Source organism: Carya illinoinensis, chromosome 9, assembly GCF_018687715.1.
Source record: "Carya illinoinensis cultivar Pawnee chromosome 9, C.illinoinensisPawnee_v1, whole genome shotgun sequence".
Classification (NCBI taxonomy): Eukaryota; Viridiplantae; Streptophyta; class Magnoliopsida; order Fagales; family Juglandaceae; genus Carya; species Carya illinoinensis.
This window is the reverse complement of record NC_056760.1, coordinates 20211795-20232228: the sequence shown is the minus strand read 5'-3', so window position 1 is coordinate 20232228 and position 20434 is coordinate 20211795. Positions and strand designations below refer to the sequence as shown.

The window sequence follows — 20434 nt, the reverse complement described above, 5'->3', positions numbered from 1 at the left end:
TATAAGCAAGCTTTAAAGCACCCTGGCTGGTGTCAAGCCATGGAACTTGAATTAAGTGCCTTAGAACAAAACAAAACTTGGGTTATCACTGACTTGCCTCCTGGTAAACAACCTATTGACTGTAAATATGTTTACAAAGTCAAGTTTAATTCTGATGGCTCAATTGAAAGACTGAAGGCAAGGCTAGTTGCCAAGGGTTTTACCCAAAAGGAAGGTGTAGACTACACCAAAACCTTTTCTCCAGTGGCCAAACTGGTCACAGTGCGTATGCTGCTTTCTGTAGCAGTAGTTAGAGGCTGGTTCCTGCATCAATTTGACTTCCACAATGCTTTTCTTCATGGTGACTTGGCTGAAGAAATTTATATGAAGAAACCTCCCGGCTACAACAAGGGTGCTCCTCATCAGGTATGCAAACTGGTCAAGAGTCTTTATGGCCTCAAACAGGCCTCAAGACAATGGTATTCTAAGTTCTCTACTTCCCTCATTGCTTATGGTTTCCACCAATCAAAAGTAGATTACAGTCTTTTTACTAAGCTTGATGGCAGTGCTTTTACTGTCCTATTAGTATATGTTGATGACATTATTGTGGCTGGCAATTGCTCAACTTCCATTGACTCTCTCAAACATTTTTTGCATACCCAATTTAGAATAAAGGATCTTGGATGTTTACGTTATTTTTTGGGTTTGGAAGTTGCTAGATCCTCAAAAGGGATACATTTATCCCAAAGAAAGTATACTTTGGATATACTTTCAGACTCGGGAACTCTTGGCTGTAAGCCACTCAAACTGCCCATTGAACAGAATTTCAAGTTGAACAAATCATCTGGACAGCCCCTGCCTGACCCTAGTACCTATAGAAGACTCATTGGCCGGTTGTTGTATCTCACAATTACACGGCCAGATATTTCTTATGCTGTCCAGCTCCTTTCTCAGTTCATGGATCATCCCACCACCTCTCATCTTTCAACAGCTCACAAAGTGTTGAGATATCTGAAAAATTCTCCTGGTCAAGGCATTTTATTATCATCCACATCCCAGCTACAACTTCAAGCATATTGTGATTCTGATTGGGCTTCGTGTCCGGACACCCATCGATCTACAACGGGCTATTGTATTTTGCTTGGTAATTCACTCATTTCTTGGAAGTCAAAGAAACAATCAGTCGTCTCTCGATCATCAGCTGAAGCTGAGTATCGTTCTATGGCAACAACTTGTTCTGAAATCACTTGGCTCAAATATCTCCTTGCTGACCTACGGGTATCCCATCCACAGCCTGCCTTGCTTTATTGTGACAATCAGGCAGCCCTTCACATCGCTGCAAATCCTGTGTTTCACGAAAGAACGAAGCATATAGAGTTAGATTGTCACCTCATTCGTGACAAGATCCAAGATGGCAGTATCACCACCTCTCACATTCCATCTCAACTTCAGTTGGCTGATATGTTCACAAAAGCTTTGCCTGCACATCTCCTTAATTTTCATTTATCCAAGATGGGAATAGTAAATCTCTATTCTCCATCTTGCGGGGGGCTATTACATAGTATACGTCCAGCCCAAGTTCAAGATGCTGCAGCCCAGAAACAAGCCCAAGCCTCTACTTCATACTCGAGTGAAGATACCAGATATGAAAAAGGATAGCTTGTTTTTTGCTCATTTTGTCTTAGATGCATTTTTATTATTTGTGTAATTTTCCTTCAATAAACTGTATTTTCTATTTTTAGATGATTTAGTTTGTTAGAGAAAATGTGTATAAATAGATCATGGCACTGTACAGAAAAGAACAATTTTCATATATACGGGATTTTACCCTGCATCCATACTGTGTGCTTCTCTGCTATTCCAGGCTCTTCTTCTCTTCAGTTTCGTTACCTTACAAGGTAAAGTTAAAGATATGTATACCTACTACTATAAGAAAGAATTGTCTAATCGACTAACGAAATTCTAATTTATATGTAATATTCTTCTCTCAAAATCCCTTTACGGTCCATAAATGATAAAACGTTGGCAAAGTAGGATTTATATACCTTTTAGAACCAAAACAGAACGAAAAGCTCGCTTACCATACATACCTTTTGTGGGTGGAAGCAGTTGTACTGGTGGTGGGGGAGCTGGCTGCGGTGGTGGAGGCGACGGAGGTGGTGACTCAGCTGCAGGGTCATAGAAACTGTATGTCTCATACCTTAAATAACAACTTGGTGTTACAAATACTCCTCCAACCTTTCGGCCATTACAACAATATGACGTACATCCAACCAACCGTAGCAGGGCAGTTGTTGCAGTCCAGGAGTTCAAATCAGGAGTACACTACAAAAGTGAATAGATTGTTTGGAAGTCTGGGGCTGCCTCGCTTTTCAGAGCAAACTTGCGAGTAGAATTTCCAAGTGCAGCGCTATTTCTTAGCCTATCTAGCAGGGGTCTTAGCAAGTTGTTGGACCCTTCTATGTTGGATGCGTTTTGTACGTTATAAAAAGCAAGCGGCTACTCCATAATGCCAAATATAGACCTGTTTTGAGTGTCTTACAGTACATTCACCGGATCCGCACCACATGATTGCCTCCTTCTGATTGGGACAAGACTGTAAGAGATCTTGACTTGTCGAATTGATACAACCACGGCATACATCCGGCGTAACGTCTCCTTTACAAAGTGCAATCGTGTTCACTTTGTCGTAATTTTCTCCAGCGGTGAAATTGTAAAATCCGTAATCGATCTTCGTGTTGGAAGACATGGAGGCCAGGAGGCCAACTAGGTTGCCCTGTAGGTACTGTTGCTGGTGTAGTTACCAGTTTGACATCAGTACTGCTAAGCCGTGGGAGTAACACAATGTAAGAGAACGATGCCGAGCAATAAAAGTCGATTTGAATAACACATGATCTTCGTTGTTCCTCTCTCTTTAGCCTGCAAATTAAGGAAACAATATGATTAAGTTTTATGGAGAATAGGAAGGATGGACTTGCGCTATACGTTAAAGATACTAATCTGGAAATTTGTGTTGCTTCTGTATTATTTGTAACATAAAGCAGTGCGGGCAATTAGATGTTGAAAATTCCAAGTCTCTGTTCATACACGCGTTCATTTGTCATTACCCTTCCAACTAATTAATAATGTATCTAATGATATATTAATGGCATTAACCATCAACTTTTAAATAAAAACAATTCATTTATTTAATATTCATTTAAATAAAAAAAATTTAAAGATGATAAAAAAATATAATATTTTATATAATAAGATAAAAATACATTATAAAGTATTACTAAATGCAGTCAACATTGCGAACTCTCCGTGGACCCAACGTGGCCAATACATTAATTAATAAAGAGTTCTGCTACATACAAATACAGTCGTGCACTAATCTGTGTATCAATACTGATTTATTCATACTTAAAATTTAAATTAATATTGTTTTTAATAAAATCTACTTTTTGACCAATCACATCATATTGGTGCACAGATTAGTGCACAATTATGCTTGCAACTATATTTTTCCATTAATAAAACACTTTTGCACAGACCCGACTCTCTTATCTCTCATCTACTCTCTAGCACAGTAGCACTTCCTTTATAGTCCATGCGACTTTTATGCATGCAAAAGTTTTAATATTGTTAATAATAAAGGAAAGTATTTTTAAGAATATTTTCAAAAATTATCAAAAATAGAAATTCTTTTAATATATTTTGACAATATTTTCATTATATAATCTATTCTTTTTATTTTTTAAATTAATTAATATTTTAGTTTAGCTTATAAATTTAGATTAATTTTAAATAGAACATACTTATATGACATTACATATAGAAAGATATTGTAAATATAAAAAAATACAAGAATATCATTAGTAGTTAGAGAAAATATGTAAAATGAATAAAAAAGATTAAAAAGTATAATATTTAAATAATATAAAAAAATAGATAAACTGATATAGGGTATATTGTAAAATTCAGTATATAAAATAGAAAAATAGATTTTAGGGACATATTTTAAAGGATAGGATATATAAATAATTGAGAGTGCTCTTATGATCTTATTTCATCTTATCATTATGTTTTTTTAAATTTTCACACAAACTATAATAAATAATTTAATTTTTTAAAATCTTAAAATAATAATAATATTAAAAAATAATATTATAATAATATTTTATTTAATTTCCCACTGTCATCTTAATTTATCTCATTTAACATGCCTTCTTTGAACGGTTACGTCCTTCACAGTCCTTTAATGGTAACAAATAACAAATAGACACGTTAGTAATCCACACTAAATCCCATGAACCACATTATAGGGGATATCAAAGTGTGAACGGAGTTGGACCAGTTCTTCTCTTATCGCAAACATTTTTTGTGAAGCTTTGGATAATGCTAGAGGATGGAGACCCAATCCATGTAACCTCTTGCACCTGTTTCAAATACAATGAGTTATGCAAGATTCAAAACCAAAATATAGGTAAAGGATACCATCAAATTCAGAATTTGCAACGTAAAGGAACCATATTCATCCAAAAAGATGACACTTTCGCAAAAAACCTGAGGACCAAGATGGAGATCAAATTTTTGAATAAATGACCGAAATCTTTCATTTTCCAGTAAAAAGAAATCCAAATCAAGAAAGAAGAAAAACTTAAAAGTAAAATATAGAGAAGCCTGTACATTATCAAAACGTTGATGAAATCAAAGGGGCTTCCGGCAGTGGAGCTGAGTTTGCAAAGAATAGAAATGACAAGATCATCAGGCAAGGCATCGAACAAGTTAGACTTAGTGTTTCTGTCAATGGCTTCGATTTAAGATACCAACTATTTCTCTTGCTTGCTCTGCCTTTCTCTCTCTTTCATGGAAACAACTAGTTCTTTGTTTTTGTGTTGAGCAGTGTGTGAAAGGAAGTCTTTATTTTCACGATCTGAATTTTTTCTTTCTTCTGAACCATGCGTTTTCACCAAATGGGCTTCTTGTTTCGTGCATAAGCCATTTGCCTTTTGGTTGTTGGAAAAAGTTGCTCTGTTTTTCTCTATTCAAGCCAACAAAGTTAGGGTTAGAGAAAATAAGGGTTCTTTGCTTTTGCATTTTCTTTTACCCTTAACTATAAAAAAGTTTTGAAGGTCCTAAAGAAGTGGCTCTGCAAATTACGGTTTGTTACGTGAGGTAAGTTGTCCAATTTTCACTGAAATTTTGGTTGCTTACTGCTTAGGCTCTTGGTGGCTAGGGCTCGAGGGAGGGAGTGGTTCCAGAGAGAGAGAGAGGGAGGGAGGGAGGGAGGGAGATGGAAAAGGGGGAGTTTCTTTGCAATGCGGCTAGAAGGTTTGAAAATGAAGTGTCTACATGGCACATTTTCATTGGATGCTGTTTTTTAGGGGAGAAAGGACACGCCGCCGTGAAGGTTTTCTCATCATTTAATTCCCAGTCAAAATGGCACCAGTCTCCATTCAATGTTCTTTTTTCTTTCCTTCACTTTTACCAAACCAGATGAAGACTGTAATGGATTTCGTCGCACCCATTGTGGTAGATTATGTTGATGCTTTAAACCTTCTTTTTATTTAATTAGATGCTTGAATTTAGTGCTTCCATGGAGTTGAAGGCCAAATCTGGTGAGATGTTGGAAAGCATAGATACTGACTTTGCTGACATTTAGTTTGAATAGTTATTAGCATAAGAGAAGGATTTATTTTGGTATGTTGATTTGTATAATGACCTCGTTTTTCTTTGTGTTTGGGTTTTGCTTATATATCGCTTATGGCCAAAGAGCTTCTAGCTTTTGCTCGATCTGATGAAGGAGCTTAGGGGCAGAGAGTAGGCGATCTTGGTCCAGACGGCATGGCTGAGGAGTGGGGAATGACTGGCCGATCTGAGGCCGAGTCTCACCAAGCATGGTGGGGAGAGAGAGAGAGAGAGGATGGAGGAAAGAGAAAATGAGGATCTCAGAGTGGTGGAGGAGATGAGCCACTCGATTAGGCATGGGCTTCGACTCCGACAGAGTCGAAATCGCAATTTCCGACCTCCGACTCCGACTGGAGTCGAAACCGGAAGTTCACTTTGACTCTGATTGGAGTTCAGAATTCGAAACTCCGATTGGAATTCCGATAGCTTCCGATCGGAATCGGGCTCCGACCTCCGCCCAATTCCGATTCCGAGTTCTAAAAAAAAAAAGTGATATATATATAATACATATTACATCTTTAATACATATTACATCTTTAAGAAACTCTTTTACAATTGTCCAAAACATTGATAATAGTTTAAATGCTACTCCGAACATCTTCCAATACCAAAATAAAAACATCTTCGAATACATCTTCCAACATAGAGGTGCTTCAAAACATCTTCCAATACATCGTGGTTTGTCGTTGGTGATACCTGAAATTAAATAAAAAGTCACAATCAATAAAAAGAAAAAAAATGATTCAAAAAAAATGATTATAATTTCTTACCAATATTTTTTAATCGCAAGTTTATCAACTTAGCCACACTCCAAGTATCAGTCATCGGCAAGTATGCTAGGGTTCACAATTATATCTATGAAATCATAAAAAGTGTAAGGTTAATAGATTTATGAAATCATAAAAAGAATTAAATAAATCAATTGAAATACTCAAATAAAGTTACCCGATTCAAGCTTATAGCTATCAGTATCAAAGCCAATGGTATCTAGTCCAATGGGCGTATCACTTAACCAATTCTGTGTGCAAACGTGGGCCTCCATAGTTGACGGTGACAATAAATTCCGGTAAGAATCCAATACTCGACCTCCAGTGCTAAATGCTGACTCAGAGGCAACCGTAATGATTGGAATGGCCATCACATATCGAGCAATACGAGAAAGGATCTAATACTTGGTGGAATTAACCTTCCACCAAGTTAAAAGCTGAAATGAATAGCTAGGTGCCTCGACCTCTTCCATAAAATACCGTTTAATCTCAGAAGTACACTGCATAATATTCCTCGTTGTAACGAGCTGATGATACTGATTCACAATATTATAACCTCGACGAGGTGGATTTAATGAGTCATTTGAGCTACGGTCATCGAATAGAGGTGTCGGCCTCGAGTGTGAGGTGCCCGCTGCGGATGAAGGCTGACCACTATTGTTGTAGTGAGAATATAAATCATCAAGATCCCTTTTAAGCACTGTAATAAACCGTACAGCTTTCACTGCCCCCATTGTGGAATTTGCCCAAAATTCTATCAAGGCCAACTTATATCTATCAAGGCCAACTTATATCGGGGGTCAAGGATCACAGCCACAAAAAGTAATCTATTTATTTTCTCAACATCCCCCTAATATTTATCATATTTGGCCTGCATCATCATAGCCATACTAGATAATAATCCGCATGAACCCGTACAACCTTCTTGCAAGTGGTAGTAAAGCTTTGAGAGCTCGTTGAAGAATAAGTTTGTAGTTATATATGCGGATCTAGATATCCACACAGTCATATCATAAAAAACTTGTAAAAATCTCACAAAGTGCCCCACACTAGTCCAATCATGTGTGTCTGGCGCACCAAGCCCCTTTCCTGTAGGCTCCAGCAAAGCATACTTAAGTGCCCCATCCTCAACTTCCATCCGGTCGAATGCTCTTTGGTACTTTTGTGCCACATCCAACATAAGGTATGTTGAGCTCCATCAGGTCAGAACATCCAAACACAATGTCTTAGAACATGAAATTCCAAGCTGGCTTGCTATTGCCTTGAACTTTGACAGCCTTTGAGGGGAAGCCCTCACATACTGCACAATATTGTGGACTCTGGTAATGAAATCGTTAACCTCTTTTAAGCCCTCACTGACAATCAGGTTGAAAATATGAGCACAGCATCGAATATGAATAAATTCGTGGTTGCGGATGACATTAGCTTTCATATTCGTATTCTTCTTGAACCATTCAATTGCGGTGTCATTGGCACTGGTATTGTCAACTGCAATACATAGAACCTTTTGAATTCCCCAATCCTTTAAACAATCATCCATCAGTGTCCCAATTGATGCTCTCTTATGATCAATAATTTCTTTGAACCCAATAATCTGTTTTCTCAAATTCCATTCACTATCAATGTAGTGTGCTGTGATACACATGTAGGAAATGTTCTGTATGAAAGTCCATGTGTCAGTCGTAAATGACACTCTCTGGTTAGTGGTAGTGAACATCTTCTTCATCTCCGCTTTCTCTTTTGCATGCTTCTTCATACAATCCCGCATCACCGTATACTATCATGTCAATGGAAATTGTGGCTCAATAGTCTTGACAAACTTTCGGAAGCCTCTTTTATCGACTGTGGTAAAAGGTATCTCATCTTCAATTATCATCTCTGCAAGCATATCCCTCACTAATTTCTCACTGTATTGAGGGATGACCATTTTCTTAATCTGTGTACCATCAGTGGCCGTAGAAGCTTCGTAATTTAGCTTGGTCTAATCATTGATTGCCTCTCCCATCGACATTTTATATCGTTGGCAACCCCTAAGATGGACGATTAAGACAGCAGTGCCTTGCTTCTTTGAATGACAACCACAAAGTGCCCCACAGTGGTGGCATCTCGCCTGTGGGTTCTCACGATTACCAGGGATGTTGGTGAAATGCTCCCAGGTCCAAGACCTTTTTGTCCTATTTCGTGGCTGAGATGGAGTTGCAGATGGAGGTGGTAGATCCCCAATACCCATCTCCTCATCCTCATTAAACTCATCCTCATCTTCTATGTCTACTAGCATGGGGAATCGGCTACTTGCATAAGATGTAGCTGCTTTAGAAGTGGTTCTAGATCTCGGTGACGGGATTGTGGCACTTGGATTCCCTTCTGACCTTCCACTAGGTGAAGTTTCCATATCTATCAAAAATAAAATAAAATAAACAGTTAATATAAATAGAAAAATAAAAAACTTGAAGGCACAAGCATAGAACAAAAAAGGATCTTCAATGCAAAGAAATTTTGCTAGTACAAAAAAGAGTCGTTCTTGAGAAACAAGAGAAGTTAGGATGACCATTTCTCACATATTTTCTTTACATATTCACCATATTTGAATGCAGGAACTAAACATATTTTCTTTACACATTCAACATATTTTCTCTACACATTCAGAAACAGAGCAAACTGGGGTATGTTAAGTATGTAAGAGCTGACAAGAAACAGAGCAAACAAGTTTCTAATTTGGGAGAGAAATCATCAAGAGCCCTTTCCTGCAATTCGTAACACAAAAAGTAATGGTTGGCAATGTTTTCATGGAATATAGTCTCTCTTCCACCTATTCTTGGTCTAATCCACTTTTCTAAAATCATGTTGAGTATATAAGAGCTGACAAAAAACAGAGCAAACAAGTTTCTAATTTGGGAGAGAAATCATGAAGAGCCCTTTCCTGCAATTTGTAACACATAAAAGTAATGGTTGGCAATGTTTTCATGGAATATAGTCTCTCTTCCACCTATTCTTGGTCTAATCCACTTTTCTAAAATCACGTTTGCTTTCCAACTTCGTAATTTGCAGTTTTCTATTATTATTATTATTATTATTATTATTATTATTATTATTATTATTATTATTATTATTATTATTATTATTATTATTATTATTTATGTTTTAATTAGTTGTAGGGTGATTGCTCAAGAAAAGTTTCTCTGAAATGAGTTTGGAGGTTGAGCAATGGAGTAAACTCACCAAGCAGTGATTGTGTGTTGAAAGATGTACTCACCAAGCAGTGACTGTGTGTTGTGTTTATGATGAATTTAGAATCAAGATTGGGTCTTGCACTGTTTTTATGCCAAAAACCATTCAAGACGTAGAAGTCCAGTAAAAAGCTCATTATATATCTAAATTTGAACCTTGATGAAAAGAATTGAAAATACTTGAAAAAACTTGGCTAGATCACCAAAGGGAGGCTAACATATGTGATTTCTATAAAGGGTGACAAGGTGGTGATTTTATGAAATTATATGTGTTCTGAAAGGGATAGTAGCAGCAAGAGGGAATTATCAATTATGGCTAAGCTGAAATGAAGATGTTTAATGCCCTTTTTATAAGAAAAAGTTGTGGTTTTCTTGGGCTATATTTTTTTTTTTTTTTTGATGGAAAGAATTTTCTTGGGCTATATTAAAGTTGATGAAAGTAGGTATTTAGGGATTCTAGAAAACTCCCAACTTCTATTTGCAAATAAGGAAATTCCCTAGGCTCTTTGAGAGGCATGGCAGACTTGCCCTTAGGGTTTCTAGAGACTAAAATTTTGATTTGGAAGCTGTCCCAGTTTAGGCAACTTTTCCTTTTTCCCATACAAGCCTTATTAAGATCTAATTTGGCAAGTTTTTTTCATCTACTTGACTTTTATACCTTATCAGCATTTAAATAAAGCCAAAGCAGTAACTAACACAATAGATCAACACTTTAAAGCAGTCAATTCAGTTGGAAATACAAAAATAAATAAAATTCTAAACTACTCAAACTAGAAAAATAGAAACTCTAATTTCAAGCCCTAGGTACTCGGGTATGACAAGATTGCACCAAATATTTGCAAACTCTAGAAACTCTGTTGAGACTTGGCAGGGCGGTTAAAATGTATAACCGGTGAGAGGAAATAGAATCATCAAGCTGGATCACTAATTTGTTGTTTACAAGTAAGAAGATATTTTATTGATACTGAAATAGGCTGGATCAGTAATTGAAACACATTTGGTACTTTTACTATTGAAGCTTGGGGAAAAACCCTAGAATCCTCTTGCCAGTAAGTGCAAGTAGCAAGAGGGAACCAAGATTGCAATTTAAGGCTTGCAATATGGAGTTGCAAATGTGGATAGATTCATTGGAAAGTGTTCGGATTTGTTTCTGGATAAAGTTTGAAGGAAAGGTTTCTTGAAATCAAAGGATTTCCCATACAAAAATCTAACAAGTATCAACTATGAGAATAAATAAGATAAAGAAAATACTAACCCTAAGTGGATGTAATTTTGTGATTTTGTACTGAGGAGTGACTCGAGTGAGGCGTGGCGCCGTGGGACACTGGGCCGTGGGCAGCAGCACAGTGATTCTGTGAACACGGTGCCGTGGGCACTGGCAGCGGCACAGCTTCAATTCTTTCAAAGGCAGCACAAAGAACAAATGAAGGGAATTGGAAGATGAAATGAAGAAAAATGGAAAAGAAGAAAGGGGCGGGCCGGCGACTGAGTTGCTGAGCAAGGGATCGGGACAGATGAAATGAAGAAGAAAGGGGGATCAGGGATGGCCATATAGGTTTAAAATTATGAAGCAAACGACGTCGTTCCTATTTCAAGGAACGTCGTCGTTTAAGTTAAGTGGGGGGAACAAAGATTCAAAACGACGTCGTTTTGAATCTTTGTTTTTATTTTGTAAAAAATTAGAGTTCAGAGTCAGAATTCGGAGCCCATGCGGACTCCGACTCTGACTCCGACCTCCGACTCCATTTTCGGAGTGCCTCCGATTCTGACTCTGTTTTCTGAAAATTTCGACTCCATTGGAGTCAGATTCGGAATGGAATTCAGTTGGAGTCGAAATTTTTAGAAATGTGCACACCCCTACACTCGATGCAGGTGGAGGGAGATTTTGGTGGTGCGGGTTGGGTGGAATTCGGTTGCTGCAAAGCTTTGTTTTGGGACGTGTATGGTGTGAAGGAGCTGCACAGGCCGAAGATGGTGGAGGATCTGCATATCCAGACGTGACTTTTCTTGTTATTTTATTGGTAAAATGACTCAAATAATTTGTCGGTGAGATCGGGTGAACAATTTCGACCATTTCCCTTTATTTATCATTATCTTGCATCACATGTATTACTTTTGTTTTTGTATTTATATATAAAATTGGGGGCAATTTTGTTTTTTAACATTATCCTAAATTGAGAAGGAAAAGTATTAAAGAGTTGAGGGAGTTTAGGCATAAAAAGGTGTTGTGTTCAGGTGTAGTGAGATGCTTGGTTATTATGCAAATATGATGACGTGTTGCATTCGGATTGGAGGGCTGATTTTCTGAGATAACCAAGTGTGCTGGTTAGAATATTTTCTCAAGAGTTGATTAGTCAATTAGATGGCTGGACTAAAACATAGACTCGGATCGATACAAATATGTATAACAAATGTTGACCGAGACAAATGACAATTGCATGATATATATTTTTCTAAGCAACAATTGCATATATATAATTGTAGATGTTATTATCCCTAGTCACATCATTATCGTGGCGGAGTACTTTAACTAAGTTTTTTATACAAATGAAACAGGAAATAATTTAAAATGAAGAATAAAAAATTTTCTATACATGCATTCAATCGACACTGATAAATCAAAGTGAAGTTGCAAAGGATGTCTTTTTAATGCATACGATGCTGCTGGTGGGTGGCTGCCAAGGTTAGCTACAGCCTACAGCTCATCTTAAGTTGCATTGACCAACTTATTGTATTTTACATTATTTTGATCAAATACGTATATACAAGAAAGTTTATCACAATGAATTAACTTTTGAACAATATTAAAAATGCCCTAAAATAATGATAATGATTGTAAGCATCGCTTTCTAATAAGAAGTTTTTCTTTGTTTCTGTTTTTATTATTCTTTATGACTCTTGTTGTTGTGTCAGCAACAAAACATAAGATTGGTGTTAAGATAAATTTGTTTAGCACTTAAGATAAGTTTCTTTATGACAAAGGTGTGGTACTGTTTGTTTCTAGCTAGTAAGAAGGAAAGGGGTGTAACTGACACACTTGAGATTGAGTTGTTGTCAAATCTAAGGGGCCTTCAACTATGCATACACAGAGGCACTAACAACTTAATTATTGAGGGTGATTCTTTGATTATGGTCCAAACTATTCAAGATGAGAGAGCCTCGCTCCTTATCACTGCCGGGAAACTTAGTTCAAGATACCAAGGGGCTTATGCATATGTTCTCTCAGTGCAGTATTCAACATGTTAGACGTCTTGGCAATGAAGGGGCGGATAAACTAGCTAAGTATGCTTGGCATATTGAAGACTTGAGCGTGTGGGATGGGTTTATTACTGATTGCAGGTGTTAAGTCTGTTGTTTGGGTAGGGTTGTAATGTTTTCTCATATTTTAAAGAATTAAAGAAGTTTCTTCTTTGTATTGAAAAAGAAAATAGAAAAAGGGACTAGAAATTTTGAAACGATTCTTTTATGGAGAAATATTAATTAGCGAGATTGATAAGTCTAAAAAAAAAACAGAAATGATAAGTCACTAATGGCTCTCGTTCTTGTATTGTTGAAGATATTTTATATATAATATTTGAAAAATATACAAATGTCTTAAATTCATCATCCAAAATGAGGAAAAAAAAAATAGTCAACGCATTGTCTTTGTCAAATGTCTAAATAAAGATTTCTAATTACTTCCATCAAACTTTAGCGAGCATCTAGATCAGTAACTGAAACTCCGTTTCTTGAAGCTTGGAAGGACTAATTAGGAGACATGTCTGATTCGATATTGCCATACATAAAAAATGCAGGTTGTGAGGGAGCTGGCAGAGTGTTAGAGCCATTATTGAGCATCACAACAACCGTAGCCATCGTTGGTCTGTTTGTTGCATTTTCTTGAACACATAGCCATCCTATGTGGATACATCTCATTACTGCAATCCAGACCTCATTCTGGGGTCTACAATATTTGAAGCAGTTCCCATGCTCCAGCTTCTCCATGCCTGCAAGACATAATTTTAATGAATACCAGAGAGAAAATTCCTCTAGCATGTGCACTTATTGGCGTTGCACTTACAGGAAAAGGGAAGGGAAATGTACCCAAGTATGATTTTACTTACATAACTTGGAAGATGCTCCAGATTCTGTCCATTTCGAAAGGAATGGATCCCCTGTCCACTCACTATTTCTAGCACTAGTACTCCGAAACTAAAGACATCATACTTCACAGAAAACTGCTTATGTATTCTATATTCTGAAGCCATATATCCACTACACATTGACGACAATATTATTAGTTTTTATTGAATACTAAAGAAGTGAGACCATAAATTTCTACAACATTTTAGTCTCCCTTTAATTTTGATAAGAAGCTAAATCTTAGTAGATTAGAGATGCAGTTTCTACCACATCAAATACATATCAGTTCTTTACTTCCAAAAGTACTTACGGGGTCCCCACAACTCCGCTTGCATTCTCTCGTGTTTGATCATTAAAAAAAAAACATTCTCGCTGTGCCAAAATCTGAGATTTTTGGATCCATTTTTCTATCTAGAAGGATGTTACTAACTTTAAGATCACGATGAATAATACGGAGTCGAGAATCTACATGAAGATAAAGCATCCCTCGATCAATGGCTCCCATGATTTTGTAATGTGTTTCCCAATCAAGATGTGCACCTCTGATTGGATCTACATATCAAAGCAAGTATGTGGCTAATGATTTGAGAAAAATATGCGACAAAGTAATCTAACAAGAGAGTAAAGAGATATTAAAGATACAGTGACATGAAATCAAAAGCGCAAACATACCGAAAAGAAATTGATTAAGGCTTGCATTTTGCACAAACTCATATACTAAAAGCCTTTCATTACTTTCCATTTCCAAGCAGAACCCTAAGAGGCGAACCAAATTACGGTGTTGTAGTTTGGCCACCAACAAGACCTCATTCTTAAATTATAAATCTCCTTGTCTCGACTCTCTTGATAGTCTTTTCACAACTATAACTTGGTCGTTAGAGTGTATACCCTGTGAACGTACAAGGGTAAAAGCTTGAAAATTAGCATCTTTTAAGTGATCATTAGTACCCGCCTCCAAAAGAATATATCTATTTAACTTGTAAACAACACCAAAACCACCTTCTCCAAGCTTATTTGCTTTAGAAAAGTTATTCGTTGCAACTCTGATGGTGCCAAAGTCAAACTGCAAGGATTCCATGCTTCTAATTTGATCCACAACTTCACAAGAGAAATAGGACAGCACTTCATGAATGGACTAAAGTTTATCACTGAAGATGGTTGACATAGATTATAATTTGTTCATTCTAAAGCAATGGGCTCTCCAACACAAGTGATTAAAACAAACTACCTTCCAATTACTTCCATATGGTAATGTAAAAGCAAATATCGTCAAATATAGAATCTGAAATTATGTCCTTTATTTTTTAATTGATAGATGCTGGAAAAGTTGTTTTCTTTCCGAATTACGAGGACTGCCTAACTTTTGTATTATAAATAGCAATACTGAGTTCTTACAATTACTTTCAACTTTCTTCCTTGGCCTCCTTGATTTTGTCTAGATGCAAATGGAGATGACTACGAGGATAAGAACAACAGTTGGCACAACTATAATGATGATTGTCCAAAATGTGTGTTGGTAAATATTTTGAAATGCTTTTTAAACTAGAGAATATGTAAAATAACAAGAACAAATTAGAAAAAGAGAACCCGATGTTGAGGCATGTTGTGATGGACGCTTTCCTTTGATGCTATAAAGGAATGAGAAGACTCGTAGTCGATTATTTAGGCTACTGTTGACCAAGAAAAGAGAAGGGTCGAATAGGCATTGAAGGAGTTGGAGAAAACCTAACAAAGGGTAGCTGTCCAGAATAGTCATTGAGGATCTGTGGAGTGACTTGTCCCATGTCCAAGAGGTTGTTCCCCACTTAGAGGGGTAGTGGTCGGTCATATTTTTCCATGACCAGGCTTGGTCATACAGATACATTGAAGGGCTCAAGAGGATGTGGGACTACATTCTTTTAAAACCCTCAATCGGATTCGAGGGTGCTTCTGGCACACTTAAGGGCCCTCAACGTCCGCGATCTCCCTCCAGAGCTTGATACTCTTGAGCATGGTTGCAACCTGGGCCGAGACATGATTCCCGATGCCTTCCCTCCTGATTTTGATGCTCCTGAGCTTGATCCCGAGGTGCCTGAGATAGACCTTCATGCTCCTGTGCCAAACCCTAACATTCTCGAGGCAGACCTTCATACTCCGGAGTTGGATCCCTATGCCTCTCTACCTTAGTCTTTGTTTATGTTTTCCACATTGTAAAGTTCCTTAAAAAGATGTAATTGTTTTTCTTTGTAAAGAATTTAATCATAAATAAACACTCATTTTTTCCTCCATTTTCCTTGTTGTGCACATTCATTTACTCATTGATTTTTCCTTTGCTTGCTACTGGTCAGCCTGATGAATCTAATGGACCAGATAAGTCAAGTCCGGGTGCTTGACTCCCCCAATCTCCTTGTCAGCCTAGTTTGTGGAGATATGGGTTGGGAATTTGATTTTCCTTCTTCTTTTTTGAGTTTGCTTCTTTTGCTTCTTTCCTTTGTTTGTGCTTTGTATATATATTTTTGTGGGATTTGGGGAGCGTACCAGTTGAGAGATGATGTCATTTGCTCTGTAGGCAATCCATAAGTAGAATTGACCCTTCAATGTAGTCGAGTAACCCCGATCTGGTGGAGCTCTTAGGTAGTTAAGCTGCATCGCTAAGAGATAGGGCCCTTATTCCGCGGGGAGAGAGGCCGGGAAGCCTTAGGCTAAACCCTTCTCTTTGATCTCCTCAAGGGAGGGACAATTTTCCACATAGCCGATAAGTTTAACACATTGCTAGAGTTAGGTAGCATGTGGACTCGACCACATAGAGTGCATCGAAGGTGCTGGGGGCAAGCAAGTGACCCACCACCTATTTGAGGTCCTTCAAGGTCGGGTGGTGCCTGACCTTTCCCACATGTTAACTTGTTATAAAAATGGTGACAAGCTAGGCAGTCAAAAGACTAGACTCATTTCTTTGGTGCGATGGAGGCCGAGCAGTGCGTTCAGCCTGGACTCGCCTCGTTGGCCCTTGCACTTGGCATGGGCGGAGTAATGTGAAGGTTGGACTCGCCCTAAGTTGTTAGAGAAGGATGAGCAGCACATTTAGACTGGACACTCCTCATTGGCCCTTGCGCTTGGCAAGGGGGGCTAAGCAGTGCGTCAAGGCTAGACTCACCCTAAGTCTTTAAAGGATGTCAAGCAACGCGTTTAAACTGGACTTGCGTCATTTGCCCTTATGCTTGGCAAGGGGGGTGAGCAATGCATTAAGACTAGGCTCACCTTAAGCCTTTAAAGGAGGTTGGCTTTTATTGGAGGAGATGCGATTCTTAGAGTAATGTCGGGCTAATGAACTCGCACCTCGTCATGAAGTAGGCTGGGCTGCCTTAAGGCTGGACTGGAATGTCAACCCTTGATAGGAAGTAAGTAGAAGATGTTTGTTAATGCATCAAAAGTCAAACCAGTTAGCGTAAACAACCTCTGACATTCACAAACCTGAGCTATCCTGTTGAGGTGCAACACAAGTCTGAGGCATTATTAGTTTGGCATTCCGTTGCAGGAGTTGGCAGTAGTGGAAGGACTAGATCCATACTCCACTAGGAGAGGGGTAGGGATGCCTTAGGCTAAGCCTACCCCTTTGGTCCCACAAGGGAGGTAATTTTTCAGATAACTAGGAAGCCGATCCACAGTTCGCCATAATGTGGGCAAGGTAAGTTGTTCGATTAACTAAGAGATTGGACCTACTCCCATCCATTGACACCACAGGGAATGTAAGTGTTGGGTCAGGCTGGCATTGATCCCACTCTTCATTGTGGTAAAGGTTGGCGTAAGTTATTTAGGCAGCCGAAAGGCTGAACCTGCTCTCCTTCGTGAGGGAGGTCAAGTTGCCACAGAGGCTGGGCCCGCCTATCGTCCCTCACGGGGTGGGGTTTTTCGGGCAATTTGAGATTGGACCCGCTCCCACTTGCTAATATCCATGAGGAAGGTAAATTTTGGGTATTCGAAGGCTAGCCCACACTTCACCGTGAGATGGATAAAGTAGCCTTAGGCATTACACTCATCCCTTTGGTACCTAATTGAGCTATAATATTATGATTATTTTGCATTTAAATTCGAGTCAATCACATTTTTCTTACTAGTAATTGAATAAGTTGAGTCTCGATAAATCAATTCTAACTCAATTGATAACAACCTAATTTTATGATATTAATATTTCATTTATTACATGAAATTGAGGAAGTTAATTGTCATGCATATATGCAGGTGGGCATGCGGAAATTGTTTGTCTTCAAGTGCGCATGCACATTTTGAATTTTCATCACCATACCTTGTAATATGCTCTTCAAGTTAGATGGAAGTGGACCCCAAAGCCTCTCTTCAAAGTGGACCCACCTTGACTCTTTCTTCAACTAAAGCACAATATTGTATCACACGGTAATATGCAGGAGGAGGTAGCTTTTTGGCTCTACATGCATGCTTATCTTCAAAGTGGACCCACCTTGACCTTTTTTCCAAAAGCACAACACGTAAATATATCTTTAAGTGGTCTTCAACAATGAATAAAGCATTCCTTGGAATTGACTTCAACATGGAAAAAGCACTTCAAGCACATGTGTCAAACGAAAAGTAGCATTGCTTTTTCCCTTATCTTCAAAGTGGACTCGGCTCTCTTAAAGGCATAACATGCAAATCACAGAAATATGCAGAGCAACTTTTGACTACAAGCATGCTTTCTTCTCCTAAAAGCATAACGAGTAAATCACGGAAATTATCTTGAAGACCACAATCACCTACGCCAAAAGCAAATTTAGCTTCACCCTTCACGTCCAGCTCGTCTAGCCCCTGCTACTCACTGATGGACTTACTTCACAACAACTTCATCTAGACGCATGGTCTTCAATTTATGAAAAAGTTTATCCCGTCAAACCAACAGATGGAAGCACCTCACAAAAAGCTACTCTTTCCCTTCTTGGACATACAGCCCTTGCTCCATGCGAAAATTAACTGACATACAGCCCCTGCATCAAACGGAAATCATGCCAGCTTCGGCCTAAAACACAGATGCAAATTTAGACTTGTATTGGGTCTTGAAAAAATGAAAGGCAAATAGTAGTTTTGCTCTATTGGAAAGATGTAGCATGAGAGTCACGAATTTGAGCTCTGTTGGTCCAAATCACAGAACGGCAATGTTGTGGTTACCAAAGAAGTGAGAAAAAATGGGTTTCAGAGTCTAAAGAATTCTCCAGCAAAAAAACCACCGAGTGCATGCTCCCCCTTCCATTGAGTCTGACATCCACATACCACTTACCACCGAGTTTGCTGTAAAAAGCCATCACTTGAATATGAACTCCATAACAAACATCACTCCGAAATTCACTCTATAATTGAAAGCATTGCGTTGGATTCCTATATTTGATATACCATTGATCAATAAATGGCATTTCAAAATTTATACTCATAATTGAATACCTTTTTTGTTTGTTATGAGTGACAATTATTTAACAAAAGTTATTGTAATCACATGATTACTGAGTACAATTTTTTTGCATTTATATTCTTTACTTTTCTATTAATCATACACAAACATTAAATTCATATCATATAGGAGCATTTGTCATATTTAGAGAACATTACAACATAGACTTCACAAAAAGAATAAGTGATTCAACTTGGTGCAGACCTTGATCAACTTAAGCAACAATGTCATAAAAAATTAAATGCGCTCTCAATTAATCCTATAGAAGAAGACACATAATGATCAATTATCTCCCAAACAATTCAAACAGTATTTTCATCTGCTGAAAAAATATTTGCATTGTCTATTCTACTTTTAGAAAAATCTAGGACTTTAATTTGTCTATGTCACTCCACAAATTGTATTAAACTATGGTCTATTTGAACAAATCTTTTCATTTTTTAATTTATTTAAATATGTAATTATTATACTTCGCTAGCTTATCATTATTTAAAGATATTTTCTAAAATTTTCTTTTTTGTTTTTTGTGCATTAAATTATGCATTAATTAGTTTTTTTCTAAAAAATCATATTTTTTTATTAAAAATATTGTCCCACCCAACTATATAACAAACTTGTTTTGCACGTTATTTTGACTCATTATATATATATATATAGGCGGACAAGTGAAATCCAAACAGGGCAGAAGCCGAGCCAAGCACCCTTCCTGGCCTTTCAAAATGGGCAGTTGCTCGCCCGTCCGCCTGTCTGGCAGCATGATGCAGGAGACGACCCTACACACCGCAAGCAGGAAAATTAGAAAATGGCCCAACATAAATTGATTACACTACCTGTAACACTACCAGGCCTAAGCTGTACCACCACCACAAGTATATCCCCACTATCGGATTCTTTGCCCGCTCGTAGGGCTGAACAATAGGATACTGGACCGGGTATCCGGGTATACCCAGCCCGGAACCCGGATTCCAAATCCGGGCCGGACTCCGGCCTGGATATAGCCGGTTATGACCCGGTCTGGAACCCGAATTGATTCGGGTTTTTACAACCTAGAAATCTGGGTTCCGACCTCTACCCGGACTCTCTCACCACCATCAGACTCTCCCACCCCTCTCCCCATTCTCACTCTTTCACACCACACCCATAAACCCAACCACCGTGACCACGTCCTCCGCTTCCTCATGGCCCATCTTAAACCGCTGTTCAATCGCTAGGCAAAACCTAAAAATGTCTGGCTA

The 20434-nt window shown here is 38.0% G+C and overlaps 1 protein-coding gene across 1 annotated transcript; it reads right to left on the bottom strand.

Annotated features, from left to right (window-relative positions):
* Positions 1-8199: 8199 nt before the first annotated feature.
* On the bottom strand, positions 8200-8649 carry LOC122276911. The gene is made up of 2 exons (XM_043086803.1): positions 8416-8649; positions 8200-8355 (listed from the first exon to the last, which is right to left on the bottom strand). The coding sequence occupies exons 1-2, from the start codon at positions 8647-8649 to the stop codon at positions 8200-8202; spliced, it is 390 nt and encodes a 129-aa protein (XP_042942737.1).
* Between the last annotated feature and the right edge of the window lie 11785 nt (positions 8650-20434).